The 26135-nt window shown below is 30.8% G+C and overlaps 2 protein-coding genes and 1 long non-coding RNA gene across 3 annotated transcripts; all 3 read right to left on the reverse strand.

Annotated features, from left to right (window-relative positions):
• Window positions 1-1776: 1776 nt before the first annotated feature.
• Window positions 1777-2929, reverse strand: LOC131005731 (RING-H2 finger protein ATL66). The gene has a single exon (XM_057932786.1). It carries the CDS (start codon window positions 2421-2423, stop codon window positions 1959-1961), a length of 465 nt encoding a protein of 154 aa, XP_057788769.1. The 5' UTR covers window positions 2424-2929; the 3' UTR covers window positions 1777-1958.
• Window positions 2930-4492: 1563 nt separating this feature from the next.
• LOC131005732 (uncharacterized) lies at window positions 4493-5930 on the reverse strand. Its single transcript, XR_009095342.1, has 2 exons — window positions 5179-5930; window positions 4493-4666 (listed from the first exon to the last, which is right to left on the reverse strand). It is a non-coding gene; the product is annotated as an uncharacterized LOC131005732 (long non-coding RNA).
• A 3790-nt stretch (window positions 5931-9720) lies between these two features.
• Window positions 9721-11226, reverse strand: LOC131005733 (ethylene-responsive transcription factor ABI4). The gene has a single exon (XM_057932787.1). The coding sequence runs from the start codon at window positions 11090-11092 to the stop codon at window positions 10172-10174; it is 921 nt and encodes a 306-aa protein (XP_057788770.1). The 5' UTR covers window positions 11093-11226; the 3' UTR covers window positions 9721-10171.
• Window positions 11227-26135: the final 14909 nt, after the last annotated feature.

Raw genomic sequence — 26135 nt, forward strand, 5'->3', positions numbered from 1 at the left:
ATAAAATGTCATGAACTTTTTTCCCCCCCTAAAAAACGTTGAATTTTCGGTTGTTTTTCATAAAATGTACCGGTATACAAATTTGGTGACGGAAATATGACTTATATCGCTGGATGAAATATTTAGAGACCGGCATTATTGGGAAATTATGTTAGGAATCACTATTGTTGAAAAAAGTTGAAAGTCTGAAGTTTTTTTTTTTATTATTATTTTTTCGTCATTGAATTTTATATAGCAAGATATTTTATTAAAAATATTTAAATTTTAGAATTATTTAGAAGAAAATAAAATTTGAGATATTTTATGAAAGATAATAAAATAGTATTGACCCAAAATAGAATAATAGAAGAAAGGATCCCAATCCATGCATTTCGCTTCGATTTTCCCCTATTTTTAATTTTAGTAAATTATACAAATGTAGATACCCTTTATACATTCTCAACCATATAACAATTTTATCTTCGAAATGTAAAATTTAAAATTTAGTGTGCCCGACAGATTATAATGAACTCAATCTTTAACTTTCTGATAAACGAGTGGTTTTGATTTATTTGTTTTTATGTATTCCTCTATAAATAAATGAGAGCAGCTGCCAATGTATAAAAGGTTCAGATAATGAAATTAGGCCACACTTAGTATATTAATTTATTTAATTTGTACTTTAATACCTTTATTTAATTTGTATATTAATAAGGAATTTCAGTATTTTTTTCATATTCTATAATGTCAGTGAATAAATATGCAAATTATATTTATTTATTTTTTCTGAATTAACGTGGCATCGAAAATTTTAATAATTCTAAGCTCAATTTTTAGAAATTCTAGCCAGTCCCACGTCTAGTTAATAATTCCAATTTCACGTAAAATTCACATTTAATTTATGAATTTGCAGGCAATTAATCATAAACTTTTTCAATTCGTATCTGGAAGATAAATTAATTATATTGCATGACATTGACAATACATGCACATGAATTTTATAAACTCGGGACTAAAATATATTTTTAAAACTATCAAACCAGAACTTCAATATTTAACGGTATTAAAAAAATAATTCAACAAACGTTGATGTGGTGGTTTAATAACCACGTCACCTAGACATGTCATTATTATTTTCACAATTAAATAAATAAAAATCAACATGCTATTTAAAAATAATACTACTAATAATAAATTAAACAAGAAGCAGTGGCTTCGCCGACAACATTGGTCATGCTCTTCGCTCCATGCCTTTTTCAGTCTCCCACCGTCGACATATTGCTCAGAATTCTCCCTTAAACACGACATTTCCAATTTGTTTTTAATCCAATAAATTTAATTTTGTATTATGAGTTTTATTAGTCTAATCTTTGTATTAAAGAACAAATTATCCTGCAATTGTATTAAACTTATGAAAATAATAGAATATAGTTTGCTATACAGTTATTTAATTGATGGGTAAAAAAATACACACAAACTTACAAGATAAGATCTTATATTTTGCTACACAATTATTTAATTATCTATTTTTATTGATCACTTGACATAAATGAATTGTATTTTTGTTGAAATTAAAAATCATTAAATATTAGTATTGGCATAAAAATATTTAATTAATACATCTACAAATCTAAAACTTATTTTAGGTACAAATAAATATCAAGGTGTAACCAACACCCTCAAGAAAGGAATGAAGTATAAAAATTGTGAATCATGTGAGGAGATAAAATAAATTTAAATTCTCACCTAAAATTAGTTGGCTGAAGTTCGAACAACGAAATTATCCACACTTATAAAAAAAAAGAAAAAATAGAAAGTGTATTATCCAAATATTTACAATATTTCCATCGAAGATTCTCCTTTGATTTATACGACAAAAAAAGGCAGCATCCAAACAATCTGCACAATTTGGAACAGTATATCCCCATTTTCGAGGGAAAAAAAGTGAAGAAACATTAGAATAGTAAAGAAGGGGCGAGTCAAACAGGTGAGTCGACTCGGATGGAGGCGCGGCAAAGCGGGCAACTCGACTGAGTTGTGAGCCACCTATCGACGCACTCGGAGTGGAAGCAATGGCGGCAGCGCGGCAGCACCTTGACCTTGTCGTCGTCGCCGAATATCCCGAGGCATATGCAGCACTCGCCGTCGGACATGGACTCCCGGTGCAGCACGATGGGGATGCTGCTGATGGAGGCGGCGTCCAGCCCCTGCCGCCGGGACAGCGCCGCGTGGGGCGCGGCGGTGCGCGGCTGGGGCGGCGGCGGCGGGCTGAAGCGGCACACCCAGCGCGCGTAGAGGAAGAGCAGCGCCACCAGCAGGATGACGGAGAAGAGCACGACGATGAAGAAGAGCGTGCGCCCCCGGATTTGGAAGTTGCTGTCGTCGAATTCCGCGTAGTGCCACTTGAATGCCGGCTGCGCCGCCGCCTCCGCCTTGGACGACATGCGATTCGCGCCGCCGGAGAATGAATGATGGAATGGGATTGGATAATTGAATGTTTAGATATTTGGATTGGATTTCAAGAGTGGAGAGGGAGAGTGAGAGGGAGAGAGAGAGAGAAAGAGAGAGAGGGAGGGGTTTATTATTAATAGAGTTTGAGTTTCCACTTGCACAAGTAGATGTAGTTTTTTACCTGCAAAAGTAGAGAGGCGAAGCGATGTTCCATAATTGCACGAGGGGGGATTGGCAACTCGCGGTCGGCGGCGCGTGGCGGCGATTGACGTATTAAACGTGTGCGATTTTGGGTGGCGGGGAGGGGTTCGACCACTCGCAGGCGGAGGCGCGTTGCGCGCACGTACGGACAAATGTGGTCGACGATTGGACGACGCACTTTTGCGGCGCGTTCGCGAGTCAAAGCGGCGATTGGTGTTGAAAAAGAGCCAATGTTTTAAACGGGACAAATGTATATTTGAGAGAAAAAATTAGGAGATGGTCTATTTTTGCTGGATATTATCTGGAAAATATGATAGCAGCAGAGAATAAAGTTAAATAAAAAGGAATAGACAATCTATAAAATATCTTCTAATCAATAGACTTCATATAAAAATATCTTCTAATTGAATTGGCGATGAAGTTTCGTATGGAGATAGCTTAACGCGAGGACGAGAGAGAATTACCGTTGATTAAAATTTATTAATCTTAAATATTTATCCATTTTAATTAGATAGTATCTTCATAGTCCTCACGTACAAAATTATACAGATCGAACTTAAAAATATTTGACAAGCTATCCATTTGATAGATATTATATGGCACAAAATAGCAACTAAATTGTAAAATAATTTTAAATTTTATACATCATGTGCTAATTCGTATTAATAATGCTAAGTCTCTAAAATTATAGTATTTGATTGCAATCTATATAATATATAAAAGAGGAGTTTTCTCTCTCCATCTTTTCTCTCCATTTTTTCTCTCCCTTCTCCTATTAATTTTTTACTATTTTGTTCTCTTTTTTTATTTATAATTTTAATTATTTTCTAAACATCGTCAAATTTATTTTATGAAAAAACATTCAATGTTATATTTTGCACTTTATACATAATTGAAAATTGCATTTATAAATTTAAATCATATTTGCATTTGTTATATTTTGTTTCTGTTTAATATTTATATTTATTTATTTATTTATTTAAACATATCATTTAATTCAATTTTACCGTGCATCGCACGGATGAACGTACTAGTAAATGGTAAAGTGCTAGTTGGTTAATAACAAGTGTTGAGCATGAGAAAATTGTGTTACATTGAATCGACCAACTTATATACAAAATGGTTCACGTCTTCGGCAATTAAATTTAGTTAGCCATCACGCATCAGTTTGCGGCCAATAATATTAGGTTTCAGCCTTAATTACTCGGTAACTCACGCGCAATACCAACAAATTATTTAATGTTTTGGCTCAGCACAAATAATTTGTTCATGCGGCAAAAAATCAAATGATAATGGATAAATACTCTAGTTATGAGAAATGAAAATGAATATATAACATTAAATTTTCAAATTTTATGACAGGTTATATTATCTAGAAGGGGCGAAATTTACATGAATTCGAATTTTAAAGAAAACGAAAAAATTTCATCAACTATTGGATACCGTTATTCAATCATTCGTAGAAAAAATAATAATATTAACATAGGCTAAACGTAATTATCCAGTGTTCACATAAAATATGTAGCTTAATATTTTTTCTCAGACCATGGACTCCAAATTCTCTTAATTTAATTTATGTTTTAATGTTGAAATTCAAATTTCAAACTCGTGCCATAAAACTCCTCAGGCACAACTTTTGACTTTACGTTACCCAAACTTCCCCTCAAATTAAGCCGTATGACTGTAGGGATGTCAATCGGGCCAGCCCATCGGGTTTTCGGGCTAGCCCTATCGGGTTCCGGGTTAATCGAGTGCGGGCTAATCGGGTTGGAGGTTTTTTCGGGTTGTAAATCTCCAACCCTAACCCTAAACGTTCGGGTTTCGGGCTAGCCCATCGGGTTGGAGGTTTTAAAGGTGTAAAAATAAAATTATTATTTGTATTACATTATTCCTAATGATCTAATGTATAATGTATAAAATATACATAAATATTAAATATATAAAGTCTAAATGTTTGAGTAACACTCTTCTTCAACGTTAATAACATTCGGTGCTCCAACTTGATCCATGTTTTCTTGCTCATCATCTTCACCATCTATTAAAAGAAAATAATATAATTAAAGCATAATATAGTTCGTTTTCATGATAGGGAATTCAAAATGGTGAACAGACCTAAGTGGAATTACAGTTAACCTCTAGTTCCAACAGCATCACTTGAATTCAAATCTAAAGTAATCGAGATGACTAAGATGAGTTATAAACAAGCTGTACATGAGAGAAAATTGATGAAAGCAATCTACAACAGCCACATAGAAAACAGAGATGACATATATATTCCTAGTTTCTATGACCTTTTATGAAGCAGTTGATATTGGTGGACCTGAAACATACCATCCATACAAAATGATGGGCCAGAAACGAGGAGAAAGAGACAAAGCCACACAAAAAGAGAAACACTCAGTAAATTAAAACATCTGATTCCATTAAGTCCAAAGAATCTCTCTAAACCATTAAAACCAGAAGCAATAACCGTGTAACTAATCCCAGAAAAGCAGGTGCAGAATTCAAACAAGAAAAACACAATAGAACCAAAGGTAAAATTAGTACCCAGATCTACGAAATTCAAGGCAGCGGTCCTCCAAATCTTTCACGAACACCAATTAAACGCAACCATGCTAAATCCCGGCTGCCAATTCGAAGCTGAGGAGCCCAAACTCGTCGGGAAAAATATCAAATTGAGTGGACAATGATGGATTATATAATTAGGCGGATTGCAAGCTATGCAATGAATGAAGACTGGAATTGAGGAGTAGTGAGCAGCAGTTGCCGCAGACTAGAAGCAGCAGACGGCGACGAGCCGGCGATGGCCGCTCAGCGCAGGTGGGAAGAGGCGCGGCGGTGGCAGAGGAGTGGAGGCGCGATGGCGCTGGGCAGGCTCAGGTTGGAAGCAGCGTGCTTCTCCGGTGGGAGACAGATTGGAATGGATGCGCCGGAGGGGGAGGCGCGGCGCGGCGGCGCGGCGGCGTGGCTGGAAGTGGTGCGGCAGAGCAGTGGCTGAAGGAATGGAAGAGACGAAGAGAAGAGTGGAGGTGGTGCGGCAGAGCAGTTTCTATTTTCTAACTTTGAAATTGAAACAAACCCTAAAATTTAATATTTTTAATTTCATTTTTTTTTAAAAAAAAATCATCAACCCGACGGGCTGGCCCGACAACCCGACGGGCTGGCCCGCTTCAACCCGCCAGCCCGAACGGGCTAGCCCGATAAGCCCGATTTGTTATCGGGTTGCAATTTTCCAGCCCTAACCCTCTACTTTTGTCGGGTTATTCGGGTCGGCCCACGGGTTTCGGGCTGGATTGACATCCCTACGTATGAGATCCCGCGTCCTAAAATTTACTTTGTGTCACTGTGTTCCATCCTTAATTTCTCTACTTTATTATAATTGGATATAATAAAATAGTTATAAGTAATATTTATCACTAAATATTTAATTTTTAAAAAATTATATATCTCAACTTTGAATTAATTAAAATAATAATTATAAACTCTAATTAGATGAGTGAGCCCTCGTTCATTATGTTAAAATTATATTTAAATATAATAAATTAAAATTTAAAAAAATATATTAAAAATAAAGAAATTAAAGAGTAAAATACACTGACACACAGTAAAATTATGGAACCGAGAATCTTATCCGAAATTCCTCTGCCATCCAATGTCTGATTGCAAATAGAAGATGCCCTATGTTGCATAGGTGCGAGGGTGCGGATGCGGGGGCGATACGATACGAGTACGGGGATACGGGTTTCTAAAAAATTATAGGGTGCGATTCGACAATGATACATCTAATTATTAAAATTTTATTATATATAATGCTTATAAAATATATACTCAAATTTTCTTAAATTAATGGGATTATAGCCAAAAAATACACGAACTTTGATAAAAATTACAATTTTCACCTGAACTTTCAAATTAGCCAAAATATACCTGAACTTATATTTTTTGTTGTAAATTTCACCTCGACGGAGTTCAATCATTGCAAGTTCAGGTGAAATTTACAACAAAAAATATAAGTTCAGGTATATTTTGGCTAATTTGAAAGTTCAGGTGAAAATTGCAACTTTTATCAAAGTTCGTGTATTTTTTGGCTATAATCCCTAAATTAATTATATGTAATTTACATTTTATTTTACTCAAAAGTTAAACATTTTCAATTATATAAGTTAATTGGGCAACAATATAACGATTCAAATATTATTAGTCCAATAAAATTATCAAAATCAATATTGTGTAGGCCTTTTGTGCATGAGATATGTGAATTTCACCTATGGAATTTGCGAATCCGGTTTATTTTTATAAATTGTTTTAAAAGATACGCCACGTGACGAATCGGGTGCGAATCCGACGAGAATCCGAGAGAATCGCACCCTAAAAGAATCCGATTCGCCGTACATGCTAATTTTTGAAGAATCCGTGCACGAGAATTCGAGAGAATCACACCCTAAAAGAATCCGATTCGTCGTACATGCTAATTTTTGAAGAATCCGTGCATCATAGAAGATGCCATTAGAAAGCATTCTAATGAAAAAAAATTTAATATTGGGCCACTAAATGATATTTTTCCTATTATACTTTAAAGGGCCCCAAGTCTAACATACTTTGAAGGCCTATTTTCCAACGGCCCCTCCCACTCGCGTTACAGTTACTGTTGAGAATAAAAAAACTTGTATCGAAGTTTATAGGACAAAAAGCCTTTATTTTGTTGGGCCATAGTTTCACCAAAAATTCACTGATTTCTAAAAAATATATAAATTACTTTCTCCGTCCCGTGAAGCTTAGTATTTTTTTTACGTTGCTCCATGAAACTTGAGCACTTTCCTTATATGACAAATAATTTTTTTTGTGTGTGTGTGTGTTGATCAAGCGGAGTGGTAATGGGTTAATGTTCAAGACCAAAGGTCTTGAGTTCGTGTTCTCTGTGGCGCGACCTTTAAATTTTTTTATTTAATACTACTAGTTTATCAAAAAAAATTACTTTATTCACCTTTACGCTTTTTCATCTACTTAAAACCCGTGCCAAAAATAAATTTGCTCAAACTGAACTTTGTATTAGAGATGTGATTAATCAAGATATTTACCCTTTTCAAAGATCTAGAGAAAACATATCTGACAGTAAAATCAAAAATTTGTAAAATTTGATACTTTCTCGGTCCTGAAACATCTTTATTTGTTTCTTTTTTCGTCTATCCCTAAAAAATCTTTCTAATTTATTTTTGAAAAATAATTTCACTAATTATTACTTTTAAAATTTTCATACATTCACACATTGCCACTAATGGACGACCCACCTCTTTCCATTTTAATTTATCCATTAGTCACTATCATCAATTTTTCTATTATCATTTTTTCTAATTTGTGGAACTCGTTCTGCACTCATCAAATAAGCAACTATTAAAATTACAGTTGTCTCCCCTTCATTAGAAAGAGTTTTCAGGAACATAGGGAGTATTATAATTTGTGAGTAGCTATTTTCCGGTTATACATCATATTGTGAAGTGATATACTCCCTCCGTCCATGAAAGAACTTCCTATGAGGGAGTGACACGGGTTTTAAGAAAAAATATTGTTGAGTGTATTGAAAGTGAATAAAAGGTAGTTGAGTGTATTGGGAGTGGTGAAAAAGTGTTATAATTAATATTGAGAGTTGTGAAAAGTGAAAAGTAAGAGGATTATAAGTGGTGGGGTATAGTCCAAAAATAGGTAGAAAGTTCTTTTGTGGACGTCCCAAAAAGGAAAGATAGGAAGTTCTTTCGTGGACGGAGGGAGTATAAATTACGTGCGAAGAATTCATATACTCCCTCCGTTCCACGAATCTTGATACGTTTGATTTCGACACGGGAATTAAGGAGTTGTAGATTAGTGTTTTAAGTATGTAGTTAATAAAGTATAAACTGATAAAATAGGAGAGAGAAGGTAATAAAAGTGATAAAGTAGAACATAGAAGTTTATTTGAAAATGTGTCAAGATTCGTGGGACGGCCCAAAAAGAAAAACGTGTCAAGATTTGTGGGACCGAGGGATTATTATATATTTTCTCTTCATACAATCAACAAATAAAAATAACGAAAAGATTAAGAAAATCAACAAATCAAACTTGGAAAACACAAGAATATAATTAAGAGATATGTAGAATACATTCTCTCGATATTCAAAGACGTTCTTGCTATATGTTCAATCTTATTATTAAATCTTAATGAACACAACGCGTTCTTTATTGAATTCAGTGTATAATCTGATATTGAGGTTTTTAATCCGCCAATCAACATCGTTAAAGTTCCAAAAACATTCAAGAAAATCGATAAATAAATTCCTCAAGAAGATCAAAAGGCGGATTTCGTCAAAATTCACTTTTAATTCAAAGATAAACTAATTAAACATCTTTAATTTAATGTTATAGAGCAAATAAATCTAATCCAAGAAAATATAAGGCATATATTATTCGAAATCCAGATTGTCTAAAGAAAAAAAATGATCGTTATTGAAGAGAAGAAAAATGAGAGATAGGTAGCTAGCTAGAGATTATTGATCGACGATGATTATCTACTTATCTTTTTGACGAAAAATGCTTATTTAATTTATTATGATATCGTTGATGGAGTAAAAGCTTTACATAATACATGATCTATAAACTATACGAAGGTCATTAATTAGCCACTACTGCAAGATTTATTGCCACGTCATAGGACAAAAATCATGTTATTGAAAAATTAACTTCCAAATTAATACAGTATATCTTGAAAAATAATATTAGTGTGCTCAAGGAGACACCAAACAGTGCGAAGTCCTAGCTACAAATAGTGAGTTCAAGGTTCAAACCTCACCGCCCCTCGCCTAAAGTATCAAAAAAAATTTAGTATTTGAAATGAATCTCATTGAACTTCTATTATTATTATTATTATTATTATTATTATTATTATTATTATTATTATTATTATTATTATTATTATTATTATTATTATTATTTTGAGTGGTTTCATACATGCATGTTATAATTAATTATCTAGAAATTGCGATAGCAATAAATCAAGAGAGCCAAAACCCATATGATGAATATGATCATCAACACATCTTGATCGACTCCTTCAAGAAATTGTCTCCTGCATATCAAATCCATTCGATTGAAGATAAAAAAGGGTACAAACATATGATCAGAAGCATAAAATATTGAACATTTCAGAACACAAACGTTACTCTATTACACCCATCTGTTTAATTTACAACACTATAAAACATAAACCTAATTTTAAAAAAAAGGGACAATAAATCAAGAAATCAACACATAATTCTGAAATATACTCCTCCGAATCCGATCCTCCAAATTCTAAAACACAATATGCAGGAAAATCAAGAAATATCTCCCTCCAAATCCTCATGCAACTTACCTCATAGTATATAAACTACAAACATACGATCATATATATATCTTCTCTTACCATGCATATCTCATCTTTCTTCACCTCAAATATCACCTGCCAAAATCTGCAGAACCTCAATCCCATGTAAAACTTTGCTATATTTGCATGCAATTAGAAACCCTAATTTTAGATAGTATCGAAGAAGAAGGGATCGCTGTAGTCCCAAATGCCGGTGCCCGGGTACTCATCCTCGTGCGGCATCAACGGCCACGACGGCGACGCCGCGTATCCGTTTAGCACCGCCGTCGGATCCGACAGCGCCGGCGCCGCCGCGGGCTCGGTCGAGCACAGTGTGCTGATCTCATCGTACCCGAAACTTTGCGTATTCTGATTCTGATTGTGTTGCAGATTTTGGCAATCGTGATTAGGGTTTGGATACGAAGAATTCGCGTCGGAATTAGCCCTAATTGAGTTAGGGTCGGATTCGGAAACCCTCAAATCAGCCATTCCGTACGGCTGCTGCTGCTGCGGCAGCGACGGCGCAATCGCCGCCTGCTGCGGCGGCAATTGAGTTTGGGGCACGATGTTGGGGTATTGTACGGCGGGGTACAACCCGTACTGCACGTAGTTCGTCATCTGCGGCGGCGCCGCCGAATACGTGAGGCCGAAGCCCGACGGCCGCGGCAGGAGGGGGCGGAGCGTCTGCGTCGACGACGACGACGAGGAGCTGCTCCTCGACGACGACTGGGAGGACGAGCCGCCGCCGCCGTTGTTGGCGGCGCCGCCGCTCGAGGGCTGGAGGTTGAGCTGCGCCCTGGAGCCGTAGAGGATGACGGCGGCGCGGTCGTAGGCGCGCGCGGCGTCCTCGGCGGTGGCGAAGGTGCCGAGCCAGCGGCGGGTGCGCTTCCTGGGCTCGCGGATCTCCGCCACCCACTTCCCCCAGCTGCGCTGGCGGACGCCGCGGTAGCGGAACTTGCTGTTGTCGGGGCCGCCCTTGCCCTTGGGCTTCTTGGTGGCGGCGGCGTCGGTGGAGAGTGGGGGGGTGTTGTTGGGGAGGGGGCCTTGGGGAGGGTGATGATTAGGGTCTGAAATTGCAGCACCGCTCATGGTGAGTGGTGGGGGGGAGAGGTGGGAAATTAAAATTAAAGAAATTTGGAGAGAGGGAGGGAGAAAGAGGGGTTTGGTTGCCTCGTTGTGTGTTTACCCAATTGAGGAGAATGCCTCTGTGCAAAGGGCGTCGCCTGTAAATGGTGGAAGAGGGCGGTGCTCATGTGGACTCAGGGAAAAAAATTTGTATCTAATACTGCGACTGTGTGTATTCTACGCTTTTTTTTATACGGATATTTATACGGTCGTGGTGGGGACAGGGGAGCTTGCTCTCTCCCAAAGATACATTCGAATATTGGGACATGCAAAATTTATCATTTTCTTCAATTCCAGTTAGATAGTAGGTATATACATTACTGAAATGAATATATATACATACTTTCTCATTCCCAAATTAATATCATACTGTAATAATCTGTGTTTGTGTGTATTTTAATAATAAATAAATAAGAGATAAATAATGATTCTTTATTGGGTGTAAGATTATATGTTGGGGTTGTCGTTTATCATATTATGGGGTATTATTTAGTTACAAATATAATTACTTGAATAAGTATAATTGCTTGTAATGAGTGTCATATATGTTTAGTAATATTGTCTTAGATTTGTTTGCATGTTTAATTTGTCAGGCTATATATATATATATATATATTTATAAAAGCCCACTAGTTTGGTATGTTAGTTTACCATAGGAGTTAAACCAGCAGCGCCTTGATCAATGATGATGAAGAGAGATTTGATCATCCAGCTACGTTGTATCGTCAAAATAAAAAGAATTATCGAGAGGGAAGCCCTTCGATATATTTACTTTTCTATTTAGTTTGAGTTAGAAATTAGAAAACTGTCCCTCAGAAAAAGAAATTAGAAAACTGAAATTCGTATTTTGACCTTTCACTTTTGTAAAGGGAAGCAATACTACAAAATTAAGAATTTAAGATTCGTGGTTCTAATTCAAATTTAATATTTATTGTAATTGTCTTTCAATGATAAAACTAACTAATGTTGATCTGGTACGATACACATAATGTAAGTTTATAGTATTTGTAAGCTTGAAATTGTATTACAGATTACAAAGGAAAATGGACTCTCCTAGGGGGTGTATTGGATTGAGATTTTGTATGATTTCGAAAGTCTAGGTGTATTCAATTAAGATTTTTAAAAATCCTTTAAAATTCAGAGGTATTCAATCTAAATTTTCTAAAGTCTTTTAAAATCCATAGATATTCAAACCAGACTTTTTAAAGCCTTTTAAAATCAGGTGATATTCAACATTTTATGAATTTTAATAATCCATGGATTCTGATGGATTGTCAAAAAAAATACAAAGGACGAAATCCGAGCTTCAAACTTGAGATTTCGATGGATTCCTCTAAACTCCACGCGACTCCACGCTGAGTCTATGGATTTCGAAAGTCCTTTAAAATCCATGGACTTTTTAAAGTCCTTTAAAATCCTACAAAATCCCAATCCAATACACCTAGTGATGATCTTTTTGAAGCTTTCATTCATGCTCGTGAGTACTTTGTTCGTCGAGAATCTAATAGAGTTGTCCATAATTATTTGGCGAATTTCACTGCTCGTTCTTCTGGTGTAACTACCTAGAAGTCGGATTTCCCTATCTAACCTACAAATATTGTGCGTCGTATAATGACTCTTTTTTTCCCTAAAAAAAATAAAAATTATACTGATGAGGATGGCAGAGATTTCCGCTCTTATAAAGAAAGGTCCAAATAAGATACCTCAAGCTAGCCCACCGAAAGCCCTAACATAAGCAATACACAACTGAAGTTAAATTATTATATTCGTATTACTTTAATATTGTCGCAGGTTTAAAAGTCTCGTATGGCATTATAATTCATTTTTTATTAAATAGGCCCAAGTATTTTGTTAAATAGACTTATAAATATATATAGTGAAAAACCCCGATAACTTTCCGTGGATGTAGATCTTCATGATCAAGCCACGTAAATCTTGATGTCTTTTATCATTTTATTTATTTCTGCTGTTGAGATTTAAATCCAACTCAACATATACTATAACAAAAATAAAGTGATAATTTATTATATATAAATTCTACAATGACATGTTTTAAATTATATCTACAAACATTACAACGACATTAAGTAATTGAAATTTAGAATTGGATATAAAGTAACAACTAATTCCTATTTTATTATGTGTATTCATCTTCTTATTTTTTAAGAAAAAGAAGAAGAATTGGATATCATATTTCATCCCATCCAGTTAAAACAACACAACACACACCAAATATATTCAATGTGGAAATGTCGAATATAACATAGGGTGGACTCCTGGTGTACGTAGTGGTGTGGATATACATCCAAATGATACAGACAGATAATATTTGTCATTTTAAAATATAATTGACACTTTTTGATTAAAAATTAAAATAATAAATGTCACTTTTATTTCATTATAATTGACACAGTAGAACGCAGGGCCTCCATAAATTTAATAAATGTAACTAACAAATTAATTCACTACAACTAAATTATTTAGTAATGACACAAATTTTAGTGACATTTAGTAAAATTTGTTACATCTTTAAGTGTAACAAAATTTAGCTACATTCACACATGTATCTAAATATTTTAGTTATGCATAAAAATTTAAATAAAATTAATTACATTTAAAAGTGTAACAAATTTTATGACATTTATCCCGTGTAACAAATTTTGTGACATTTAAAATTATCACTAAATATTTTTATTATACATGAAGTGTCACAATATACTTTTACTAGAGAAAGAGAGACACATAAAATATTTTTGTTACACACATGTGTCACACACTCACACAAATTAACACAAACATTTATAGATATTATATTAGCTTATTATTAATAAAATTATATTTTTTATAGAACTAATTATAATATATATTATATAAAAAATAACTACACTTTCATACGTTATACACTTTTATATGTCATAAAAATAGTTATACCTTCAAATGTTATTAAATTTAGCGACATATCTTTATTTTTATGACACGTATACAATTTTATGACATGTAAGTGACACTATTTGTCAAAAATTATATCACAATTAAAACATGTTGTTATATAGTGGCTTTAGAGCTGCCCGCCAGACCTTCTCGCCTGAGCTGCAAGGCAGAGCTTCCTGAGCTGTCCGCTTGTGCGGATTCTCCTGCTCTGTTTCTCAAGAGCTGTCATCTTGTTTTTCTTTTTCTTTTGTTTGTTTTACCACATTTTGTGGTTCTGTTCCATGGCACACATCCTTTGGATTTCCTTTGTGATTGTGTCTTTGGACCTTGTATTTTCCTTGGGCTTGCCCAATTTTTTTCCTTTCTCTCTTTTTTTCAATAAAATTTTCAATTCAACAGCTAATAATAGTATAGTTAGAGCTTGAGGCCATCTCACATGATAGTTTTAAAGTATTTATTTATTCATTAAAAAAAAGGAATCATATGCGTTAGTTCTGCCAATCATTTTAATGAAAAATATTTTCACAATATTATGAAGTTAAAGTAAATCAAGTGATCGCAAAAATTATCTTTTTTTTTTATCAGGCAAAGAAACTTTAATTAAGAGAATAAAGGGCAGAGGGTCATGGTACCAGGGGTACCATTACAAGAAAAAAAGCGAAGAGTCCAAAGAGGAGAAAAGAGCAGCCGAAAAACAAAGATAACGCATATATCATATGATTGATTAATCATCAACGTCAAAAATTATCTTTTGACCTCCAACGTCAAAAATCATCAACAGCAAAAATTATCTTTTTGACCTCCAATAATTAACTTAATTAATCATCAACGTCAAAATTGATACTCCTATATCATATGCTTGATATTTTCCTTGTTGATAAGTCGCACCGAATAATATTTTCCTGAGTATATATATCCGGCTCTGGGCTACTGAGATAAAATAATTGTCATTGAAAATAATTAGTTACGTTACTTACGTACCTACTTTTCTGGAAACGTTAGTTAAAAATTGATTGTAGTAGGTTAATAATCTCTAATTGGGTAATAATAATGTATGCATTTACATATATAAATGTTGTTCTTGGCATAAGATCTGTTGTGACTTATTTATTTCATTACACTTATACTTCAATTAGTTATCTATTGTTTGACTTATTTATTTGCTGGTTAATCGTGCTTCCTTGAATTTCAAGAGTAATTATGTTTGTAATTCTCTGTTAGTAATCGTTTATATTTTAAATAAATAAAATAAAGAAAGAATTTATTATCACTGTATGTACTTGCGTCGATCGGATTTACATTCTTCTATTTTTTTATCTTTATTATTTCTAAACTTCTTTTTTAATAAATCATAGGAAAGGAACATTACATTGTATCTTGAAGTTGATGAATGTTTTAAATAAGATTGACGAGGAACACTTTGTAAATATTTATTAATTGTAGAAAGATAATTGTGTATAGTTTCATTAATGTATATCCTCGGTATTCGATCATCATTTATGGTACATATGTTTGACTTGATGACACTCGTGCATTGATCTCCTTTATTATAGTGGGCGGAATTTAACATAAAGTTTTAGTCTTTTTCTTTTAGGATAAATCCTTTCGGATCAAATTGATCCGGATCAATGAGGATAATATAGTTATAATATTTTAATTGAAAATGTATTTTACCTTAAATGTCCCTAAGAAAAATTTAGAACTATAAAAATACTAAATTTCATATATTTATGAATATAAATTCAATGCCTTTTCATTTTTCTAGGCCATTAATTAAACTCATGAACATAAATTTTTGTTTAGTCTCCTTAAATTTATGAACTTAAATGAATTCATCATACATTTTTGATTAATCTCAATAAACTTCTGACCTTAAATGAATTCACTAACATTATATTGTGTCTTTTAAATTTATTTGTATGTTTTATTTGACATTTTTTTTGTAATATTTTTTATTTAAACACCCCCAATTACTATAAAACACATTTCAATTTATATATTAAAATAATTATAAATTATTAATATGATATTAGACATTATTCCTAAAATAAAATTCTCTACATAAATCATTATGAGTTATGTATTTATCAAGTATTGTGTACTTTTTGACATAATCTTGATTTTATTATTTCCATGAGATCATAATAATTCGAAACACAAGCAACAATATAAAACGTCGTAAAATGTAATATAATATAAATTATAATTTAGGAATATATGTATACATACATACATACATATATATATATATATATATGTGTGTGTATCACATACTAAATTAAATTTGAATATTTACTACAATTTTTTTAATATGACGAAAAATTGTGTGAGACTTGGCCCATTGTAATCTCCAATCAAATTATGAATAATTAAGGATTTGAGTTTACTAATTTTAGTTATAGTTTATTAAGTGTCAATTATAATTTATTCATTCTCAATCATAGAATATTTTAACAATATTTTATTATTTTTTTGGTGAATATATTTTAAAGATGACCATATATATACAATTTATAAATTTGTATACGAAAAAAATAGTTTAAAAGTATATATATATATATACAAGTAAAAAAAATCGTACACATATGATAATAAAGTGCAATTCAATTGATAAAATAGTTTCTGTCTAACTTTAATCGATGAATCGAGTAATTTGTGCTTGTGTCGTGAAATCAAAAAAATCATTTATATATTCAAGGACGGTCTGTGCAACTTCAATTTTTTTGACCCTTTATTAAAAATTATAAATTAATTATATTTTAATAAAGTATAATTTATTTCGACAAATTACATAAATAAAAAACAAAAAACTAAGACAATCACTATAAAACTCAAACAATCATTATATATATATATATATATATATTATTTAAAAAAATTGTATATAAATGATAATACAACTAGTACAATCACTATAAAATTATAAACAAATGAGTTGTAACAAAATTAATTGAACAAAAAAAAAATAGTGGTGCTCTTTAGACGAAAATTTTACAAAGAGTTAAGAAAAGATCTTCACATTTTTGTTGAAGACTTTAGTCGTTTCGGGCCCTTATTAAAATTTGGCATTTTATTTGTAGTTTAATTTTTTTAATGCATTAAGAAATCCAAAAAAAAAAAATTAAATTTTTACAATATATTTTTAAATTATGTTGGCGATGAGTAAATGTAGGTCGTTACTTATATATACTAGTGACAAAACTATACTTCAATTGTAATAATTGGACTAGCGGTGACAATTTGGTTTGGTGTTTATATATATTAAATTAAGTTTAAATTTTGATTTACATGTATTTATTTTTATTTAATATATGTAACATATTTTAAAAATGAAATGAAAAATTATAAATTTAAATAACACAAATTATAGTAACTTTTTTGAAGCAATAAATTATAAAAAAATTAAATACAAATATCACTCAATGACGATTTTGTAATGAAATTTAACTAAAAAATATTATTCAATTAATAAATATATATATGAATATAAATTAAGATTCTCTTTTTATTTTTTTAAGAGGTGGATGCAATGTATTTTAAATACATTGAGTTGTATCAAAGAACGTGTTTCATGGAAAAAAAACACATATATATGTAAAGCAATAATCCAAATGAGATAATATTTCAATTGAAAATGAAGCAATTACAACTAAATATATTAATGTATCTTGAGCCAATTTAATTCACATTATAAACTAGTCAAATTCTCATTGAAAATACAAAATTATTTAATGAATTTAATGTTCCCAATCAATATATATACATTTAATTGATATATTAAAATTATATAATAAAAAATATATAAAGGATAAAAACGTCTTTTCATGTTAAAATGCAATAAATTTTCACATTTGATCCGGATCAAATTGATCCAAATAGCAAGGTCCTTTCTTTTATTAATTATTTTCATCTGTCTTGCGAAGTTGTAGACAGAATTTTTTTTTTTTAAATATCGGTTATATATAAAAAAAGGTAAAAAAGAACCCTTGAATGCACAGAAGAGCAAGCTAAGGGGAAGTTGTAGACAGAATTAAAACATACAATTTATAACTTCGTAAGTTTTTCTATTCTTACTTCTTAGTATAACGTTGTGGATAATGTAACATCCAAAAAAATAAAATAATAATAATAATAATAATAATAATAATAATAATAATAATAATAATAATAATAGTTAGAGCTAATTGTTAAAACAAGACCGTAACTTTTATTATTTTTTCAAAAATAGGATTATGTGTTACGGAACTTGAAAATGAGGACTATATATTATGAAATTCGGAAATGAGGACTATAGGTTTCATTTTTTACATTTACACTCCTATTTAACACATCAAAATGAAGATTATAGAGTGTACGTGTGTTGACCGCTGTAAGGGGTTAATGCCTAAGGTCAAGGGTCTTGGATTCGAGTCCCCTGTGGCGCGACCTTTAAATTTCTTTATTTAATATTGTTAAATTATCAAAATAAAAAATGAGGATTATAACTTCTATCAAAATGAGGGCTACAACTTCTGTCACAGCCTGAAATAGGAGTGTAAATATAAAAAATGGAACCTATAGTCATCATTTTCAATCTTAATTCGTACTCCCTCCGTCCCACTGTATCTGAGACTCTTTCTATTTTGGGTGTCCCATTGTAAGTGAGACTCTTTCCTTTTTGGGTAAAACTTTTCCCTTTAAACACATTTTTCACTTTTTCACTTACACACAAAATACACATTTCTTAATTCCTTTGCCCAAAAAAAAGGTCTCACTTACAGTGGGACGGAGGGAGTAATATATAATCCTCATTTTCAAGTTCCGTAGTATATAGTCCTCGATCTTTTTGAAAAACACTAAAAGTTACGATCCTATTTTAACAATTAATATATAGTACTTGCATAAGTAGCTTGTAATGATTGAATAACGATATTCAATTAAGTAGCTTGCATAAGTACGTAGCTTGTAATGATTGAATAACAAATATTCAATTAATTGATAAAATTTTTACTCCCTTCATAATTCGAACCTAGATAAAAGTTTGTTCCCCCTTTAAGTAAATATTAGTCATAAAATTTGAAAATCTAACATTATAAGTTCATTTACATTTCTTCCCACATTTATCGATTTTCATTTCAATAATAGTCATCTTTTCTCTATCATAAAATATAGTCATTTACATTTCTCCCCACATTTAGCAATTTTCATTTCAATAATAGTCATATTTTCTCTATCATAAAATATATTTCTATATATGGAGTAAGCTGTCTGAAGTCTGAAGCTTAATAGGAAAGTAGGAAGGAAGAAGAAGAAGTAGTGGCTATGAAAAGCCTGTCTCCACCTTATTAAAGCCAAAACGATGAAAATAATGCCTTTACCAAATCAGGCATCTTCAGATCAGAACCAACACATGCTTTGTTTCTTGCTTCCACTGTGTTTGTTTGAATTTATAATTTTTTTAAAATAATAGTATATAACTTTTTATGATTTTATAAAAAAAAATTAAAAATAATTTTCTATAAATTATTTGGGAGTTTATAAATTTTTTAAAATAATTTTCTATAAATTATTTAGAGATTTATAAACTTTTTTAGCAGTTTGACAAAATAATTTTTTAAACCACTCATGAGATGTAAAAATAAGTTGCCGGAGTTATTAAACTCCCCACAAAATTAGTTTCTTTATGCTAACTTTTTTTATTTATTTATAATTTTATATATTATACTCCCACCGTCCATATAAATTTATTTTTAAATGACACGAGTTTTAATAAAGTGATTGAATATATTATGAGTGGAGTAAGAGTCTCATTTTATTATAAGTGAAAAACTTACCAAAAATAGACTGAACATATATTTTATATGGACGGGCGAAAATAACAAATTAGATACATTTATATATGTGGACGGAGATAGTATAAAATATGAATTAATTTCCGCCTTTAAATCGAGAAGATTTACAATGAATTCATCACTTTAATAAACAAATTCATAATTTAAGATTCGAATCCCATAAATGATGATTTTTTTAAAAAAATAATCATAAATATTTATAATAAATTTATAATATTTCATGCAAATTTATAATATGTCACTGAGACATGAATTCATTTTAATAACTCTTTCATAGTATGAATATTAACTTGGCTTGGAATCGAAGGGGGACGTATTGAATATTGATAAAGAAAAGGACCAAACATAGTTCTTCGTTGAATGTGGGTCCCATAAGATTTTACTATTTCCTAAGCCATCACAATCCTTCACATGATGGACTTTTGTTGCCATTGTATTCCACTTTCTGCAACTTTGTCAAGGCTTCCAATTCTGATTATCAATTATAACAAATTACTCCCCCATCTTTAGTCAATTCTTTTTAACATGAAAATCTATATCTATATATATATAAAACACCAGTTTTTAACGGTAACTTTTTACCGCCAGATTTTCTCTCTCCTTCTATCACTCATTTTATCACACTTTCTCTCTCCTAACTCCCTCATCTCACACGTTTCTCTCACCATCTTTATTATATGATTTTTATCAAATTTTATCTCACTTCTCTTTTTTCTTTTGATTATTTTCTAGAAATCATCAAATTTGATTCGTGAAAAATATTCAATATGGATGTTAAATTAAAGATCGTGACAATATCTTTAATTTGATATAAAAATTATATTTAAAAAAATTGACATAAAAAAGTTATAATAGTTTGAAATCATAAAATTAATTTATTCCTCTCTCCTCTCTCTTACTCTCTCCACTCTCCACTCTTTTTTTTAATATTGAAGTCACGTTAGTATTTTTTTAAAATCATATTAGCTCATTTCAAAGCTCTTCAATTTAAAAGTATTGTTTTTAGAGTAGAATTTAAATTAATTTAATATAAATTTATAGTTGAATAATAAATTATATCATCTTAAAAATTATATTTCAAATATGGTTTAAATTTATTAAATCTTTAATTATGTTTTATTGTTTTTTATATTTATTTGTATTAACATATCTACTACTACTATTTTTAATTAAATATTATATTAGATTTCATTTACTATACATTAAACATCAAAATGGCTCATTGAAAAATTATCAATTGGAGAATCAGTATTGATACTATTTAAAAATAAAAAAATAAATTGAACTGCTTAATTTTATAATAGCACGTCTATTTAAATTTAAAAAGATCATGTATATTATTTAAAAATGAATGACAATTATATCATGTTCAACCCCTGTTTTTCCACTAATCGATTGATAATTTTTTTTTTTTTTTGTAAAGCAACACAAATTAAAATTTAAATGCATATAAAGATAAATATTGTCATATTTATTCAAATTACTTGGCACATATAAACTTACGACTCATCAATAACACCATTATTGAAATAATAATCTATATATAATACTCCCTCCGTCCCAACGAAAGCGGTGCTGTTCTTTTCGCCACGGAATTTAAGGAGAATAAGATTGTAGTGTAAAAATATGTAAAGGTGTGTGGGGCCACATTGTTTGTAGTGTAAAATTATTACCAAAAAAGAAAATGCACCACTTTTGTTGGGACGATTTAAAAAGGAATACGCATCGCTTTCATTGGGACGGATGGAGTATAAAAGAGGAGTTTGTTTACCTCCAATTTCTCTCTCCTCATAAACTTTCCCTTCAAATTTTATATCTTTTTTTTAATTCTTTTTAAAAAATCATTAATTTCTATTATAAAAATAATGCAAATGGATGTTAAATTAAAGATTGTAAAAAGATCTTTAATTTGATATAAAAATTATAAAAAATAAAATTGAGATTATTAAGTTATGATTGATTAAAATATTAAAATTAATTTTTGTTCGCTCTCATTTATCTATAATGTTGAATATCGTACTCTATTTTCATTGTATTTTCGTTTATTGGTGACAAACATAAGCATATTTCATTTTTTTCCTTTTAAAAAAGTTTACATGATTTTTAAATATAATTATTTAAACTACAATAATTTTTAATGCAATTAAGGAGGAGGAAATTTGTATTAATTTTGATATGAATTTGTAAATAAAATATTAGTTATATATTTTAAAATTAGAATTTAAAATATTATATATATTAATTTAATTATGTGTACAAATTATTTATTTATTTATATAACAATTTAATAATATACAATTTGGACTTTTACGAGCCAAAATTATTATATTAAATGACGGCTATTAATTTAGTTATATTGATGCTTTAGTGTAATCGTAACCCGTGCATCGCACGGGAGAGCGTACTAGTATAATATAAAAGACCAGTTCAACGGGAACGGGAGAGCGTACTAGTATAATATAAAAGACCAGTTCAACGGTCATATTTTCCCGGCAATTTTTAGCAGTTATTTTTTCAAAGTTTTAGCTATATTTGAAAGATCGTGTATGAAGCAAAAAATTCAGCTTTTTTTTTTCCTCCTAGATTTCGAATCAACAATAGTGCAATTTTTATCCAAAATCAAACACATTTGAAAACACACAAATTACATAAACATGAATTTCAGCAATAATCCAGCAACTACACCAATAAATTTATCTCAAATAAGAATTTTTCAAAATCTTGAATTTTTTTTTCTTCTTAATTGAGGAGAAGATTGAACTTTTGAATAAAAATTAACTTCGATCTGCTTAAACACTACATAAAGAACATTTCTTGAATCTTTTTAGATAGATGATAACTATTTTGAAAGAACTTGAATAATAACCCCGTTGAAAGAAAAAGAGAAGAAGAAGAAGAAATGGTGCTATATTTCCGACGCCACTATAATTGTAATTTCGACGCATTCACTCCAGCGATTTGGGGCTATCGAAGCATTCAACTTTACATATTTCTGGAAATACAATTTCACCGGTATTGTTTATGAGAATTAAGAAGAAGAGGATGAAGCTATTTTGCAGAAGAAGAAGAAAACGCTATAAAAAGAAGATGAAGAAAAAGAAAAATAAAAAGACGACGCAGTAGAAAGAAGAAAAAGAAAGACGTGTGAAGAACAGAAAAGAAGAAGATAAAGAAACTCAGGCGGCGGAAATGATGAAATAGAATAGGGTATGTCTTTTTAATTAGATTGAAGTACTTAAAAATGGGCTATTAATAGTGCTCATAAGTTGAATACGGCCCAAATTTTTTAGTTTGGTGTGTATTACTGCTTTATTTTATTTTATTCAAGATTTAAAATTATTAAATTAAGCTTGGAATATTGATTAAAATTATAGAATTTTAAATATGATTTATCTTTTTATGTTTTTTTATTTATTTTTGTGTATGAAAATATTTATTTATTTTTGTATAGTGTCTAATACTTTATAATTTTAATGTGTGATTTTAATTATAATTACTAAAATTTAAATATTCATATAATATACTCTATCCATTTACAAAAAATAACATATTTTTGTTATTTTAGAATGTCCACAAAAGTTAATCATTTTTCTACTTTTGAAAGTATTTTGTCACAATATAATTAATTGTTATTATTAACACTACTTTTTAAGTGAATTCATACTATATTCACAATACATTCAACTATTTTAATTTTGTCGAAATCTATATCATCCTCTTTAAGATTATTTTTTGTGGACGAAAATAATAATAACAAAATAACTTCAGTAACTATATTTTAGCGGCAAGTTACAAAATTCAATTTTGTTTAGTGGGAGTCAATTTTTAAAATATAATCATGTTTATGCAATTTGTTGTCGTGAGTCCTTTTTAGAAAACATATTGTATATCTTTTTTTGAAACAAAACATATTGTATATTTTATGTATGTATGAATAATTTAAAATATTATATAGATTTATTTAATTATGTATATGAATTATTCATTTATTATTTATATAAACATATTCGTTGTTAATTTTTCTTTTTATATTATTCGTATTTTTCAGATTTTAAATTAGTTTTGGGTTGTTTAAATATGAACTTTTAATAATAATGCAGTTTGAATTTGTAAGATCCTAATATTATTATATTAAATAACAACTATTAATTTTGTTATATTGATGGTTTAATAATATTTGATCAAATGAGATTGACTTAAATGATTTATTTTATAATCCATATATTTAATTACAATTATACAATACTCATTAAATTGATAATATCGTTATTATAAATTATTTTAAATTAAATACTTATATTTAAATTAACACTCCATCCGTCGACGATATCGTTTTCATTTTGGGAGGTACAAATTTTAAGAAGTGATTAATATTAGTTGATAGTAGTGGGTATTGTTGTTATTTTGGGTCTCACTACTATTGTGAATGAAGTTTGCGGTACTGCTATAAATGAAAATGAAAATGATAATGTGGACAAACCAAAATGAAAAAATGGAAATGATATTCTGGACAGATGGAGTATAAATTTTTAGTTACTAATTCATAAATAATAATATTTTAATATTTTTATATATTTTTAAAATAAATAAATATATTATGACCCGTGCATCGCACGGGAAGGCGTACTAGTTAAAAAAAAATATTAATATTTAGTGTATTAAGTGTGAAGGTGAAAAAGTGTAAGGTGAATAAAGAGAAAAAAATTTATCATATAAAAAAATGACTCAAGATTTGTGGGACGGCCGAAAAAGAAAAATGACTCAAGATTCGTACGACGGAGGAAGTATAAAACTCTCTTTCCTCCATTCTCTAAATAACTTACAATATATTTTTTTGGAACGTTTTCCAAATAAATATTTTTTACCTATTTTAAAACATTACTCTATCATTAATAATATTTTATTTATTTTTATTTTTCAAGATTTCATCATTGTCAATACTAATTAGAACATCTTTTCATCATTTTCAATAATAATTATAATATTTTATTTCAATACTAATACATTTAATCATTTTCTCTTAAAATCTGTGTCATCTCCTACTAAAAAGTTATTTGAGGAACGGATAGAAGAAGTAATATTCCTTGGTTGTCGACTCAACAAGTCCCCTAATGCTCACAACCAGAGTTTGTAAATATGCTTTTCAAAAGGAAGAAGTTGTAAATCTGGCCCGGCCCATGAGATTTGGAATTAGGGTAGGACAGAGGTCCGGACAACATTGAGCCTAATAAGTTTGCCAAGATAAGTAATGTCAAAAGATTTATTACGCAGTGATTGCATTTTATTTGTAATTTGATACTAATCACTTATTTAAATTGGTAGCTTAGACAAGTGCCCAGTTACAGCATCAACGGGCTGTCCATTGAGCCTGTGGAAAAGGCCCAACTGGTTTGGGCCCATTCCTATGAACTCAGGCAAATAGCTCCATTTCCCTGATCTCCGTTGCCGGACGCCGCCGTAGTCGGGGGGCTGCCTTTACCTGGAGTGACGGCAGCGCTGTCGCTGCTGCCTTTTCTCCACCGCATGGATCTCTTCATCGTTTTGGGGAGGGTGATCTGAAATTGCAGCACCGCTCATGATGAGAGAGAGAGAGAGAGAGGTGGTTTGGGAAATTAAATTGAATGTGGAATTGTATTTCTATTGCCACGTACGTATGTATTGTGCAAGTGTGTAGAGAATGTGACAAATGTACATTATTTTATCCGTCAAGCAATCGTTTTCATCATTTGAAAAATTTAATACGATAGGATCAAGTAAACAAGAAGAAGTTTGAAGCCCACGAAATGGATTTTGGAGCCCAGTATATATATGCATGAGGCCTGAAACTTGATAGGCTTCATCCACAACATTTTTTTAAATATAAACACTATAATATTAAATAAAGAAATTTAAAGGCACCGTCACAGGGGACTCGAACCCAAAACTTTTAGCCTTGGACATTAACTCTTTACCATTTGGCCAACACACTCACAACATTTGAGATAGAGAAAAGGTGGCATGTGTAATCTTCTCCAATATTTTGAGGTATAAATACACCCTTAATATTAATTACATTGATATAATTATGCCCTCTTTAATAATAATAAAATAAACTGTTACCAATTTTGGTAAGTTGTACATTGTATACTTCATCTATGCACCATGAACAAGTATAATGTGTCCACCACTGATGTGACACATAGCAAAACAAATCAGTATATTTTACTCTAATTAAAATTGTCACATGTAGACACATTATACTTATC

The sequence above is a fragment of the Salvia miltiorrhiza genome, chromosome 1, assembly GCF_028751815.1.
Source record: "Salvia miltiorrhiza cultivar Shanhuang (shh) chromosome 1, IMPLAD_Smil_shh, whole genome shotgun sequence".
Classification (NCBI taxonomy): Eukaryota; Viridiplantae; Streptophyta; class Magnoliopsida; order Lamiales; family Lamiaceae; genus Salvia; species Salvia miltiorrhiza.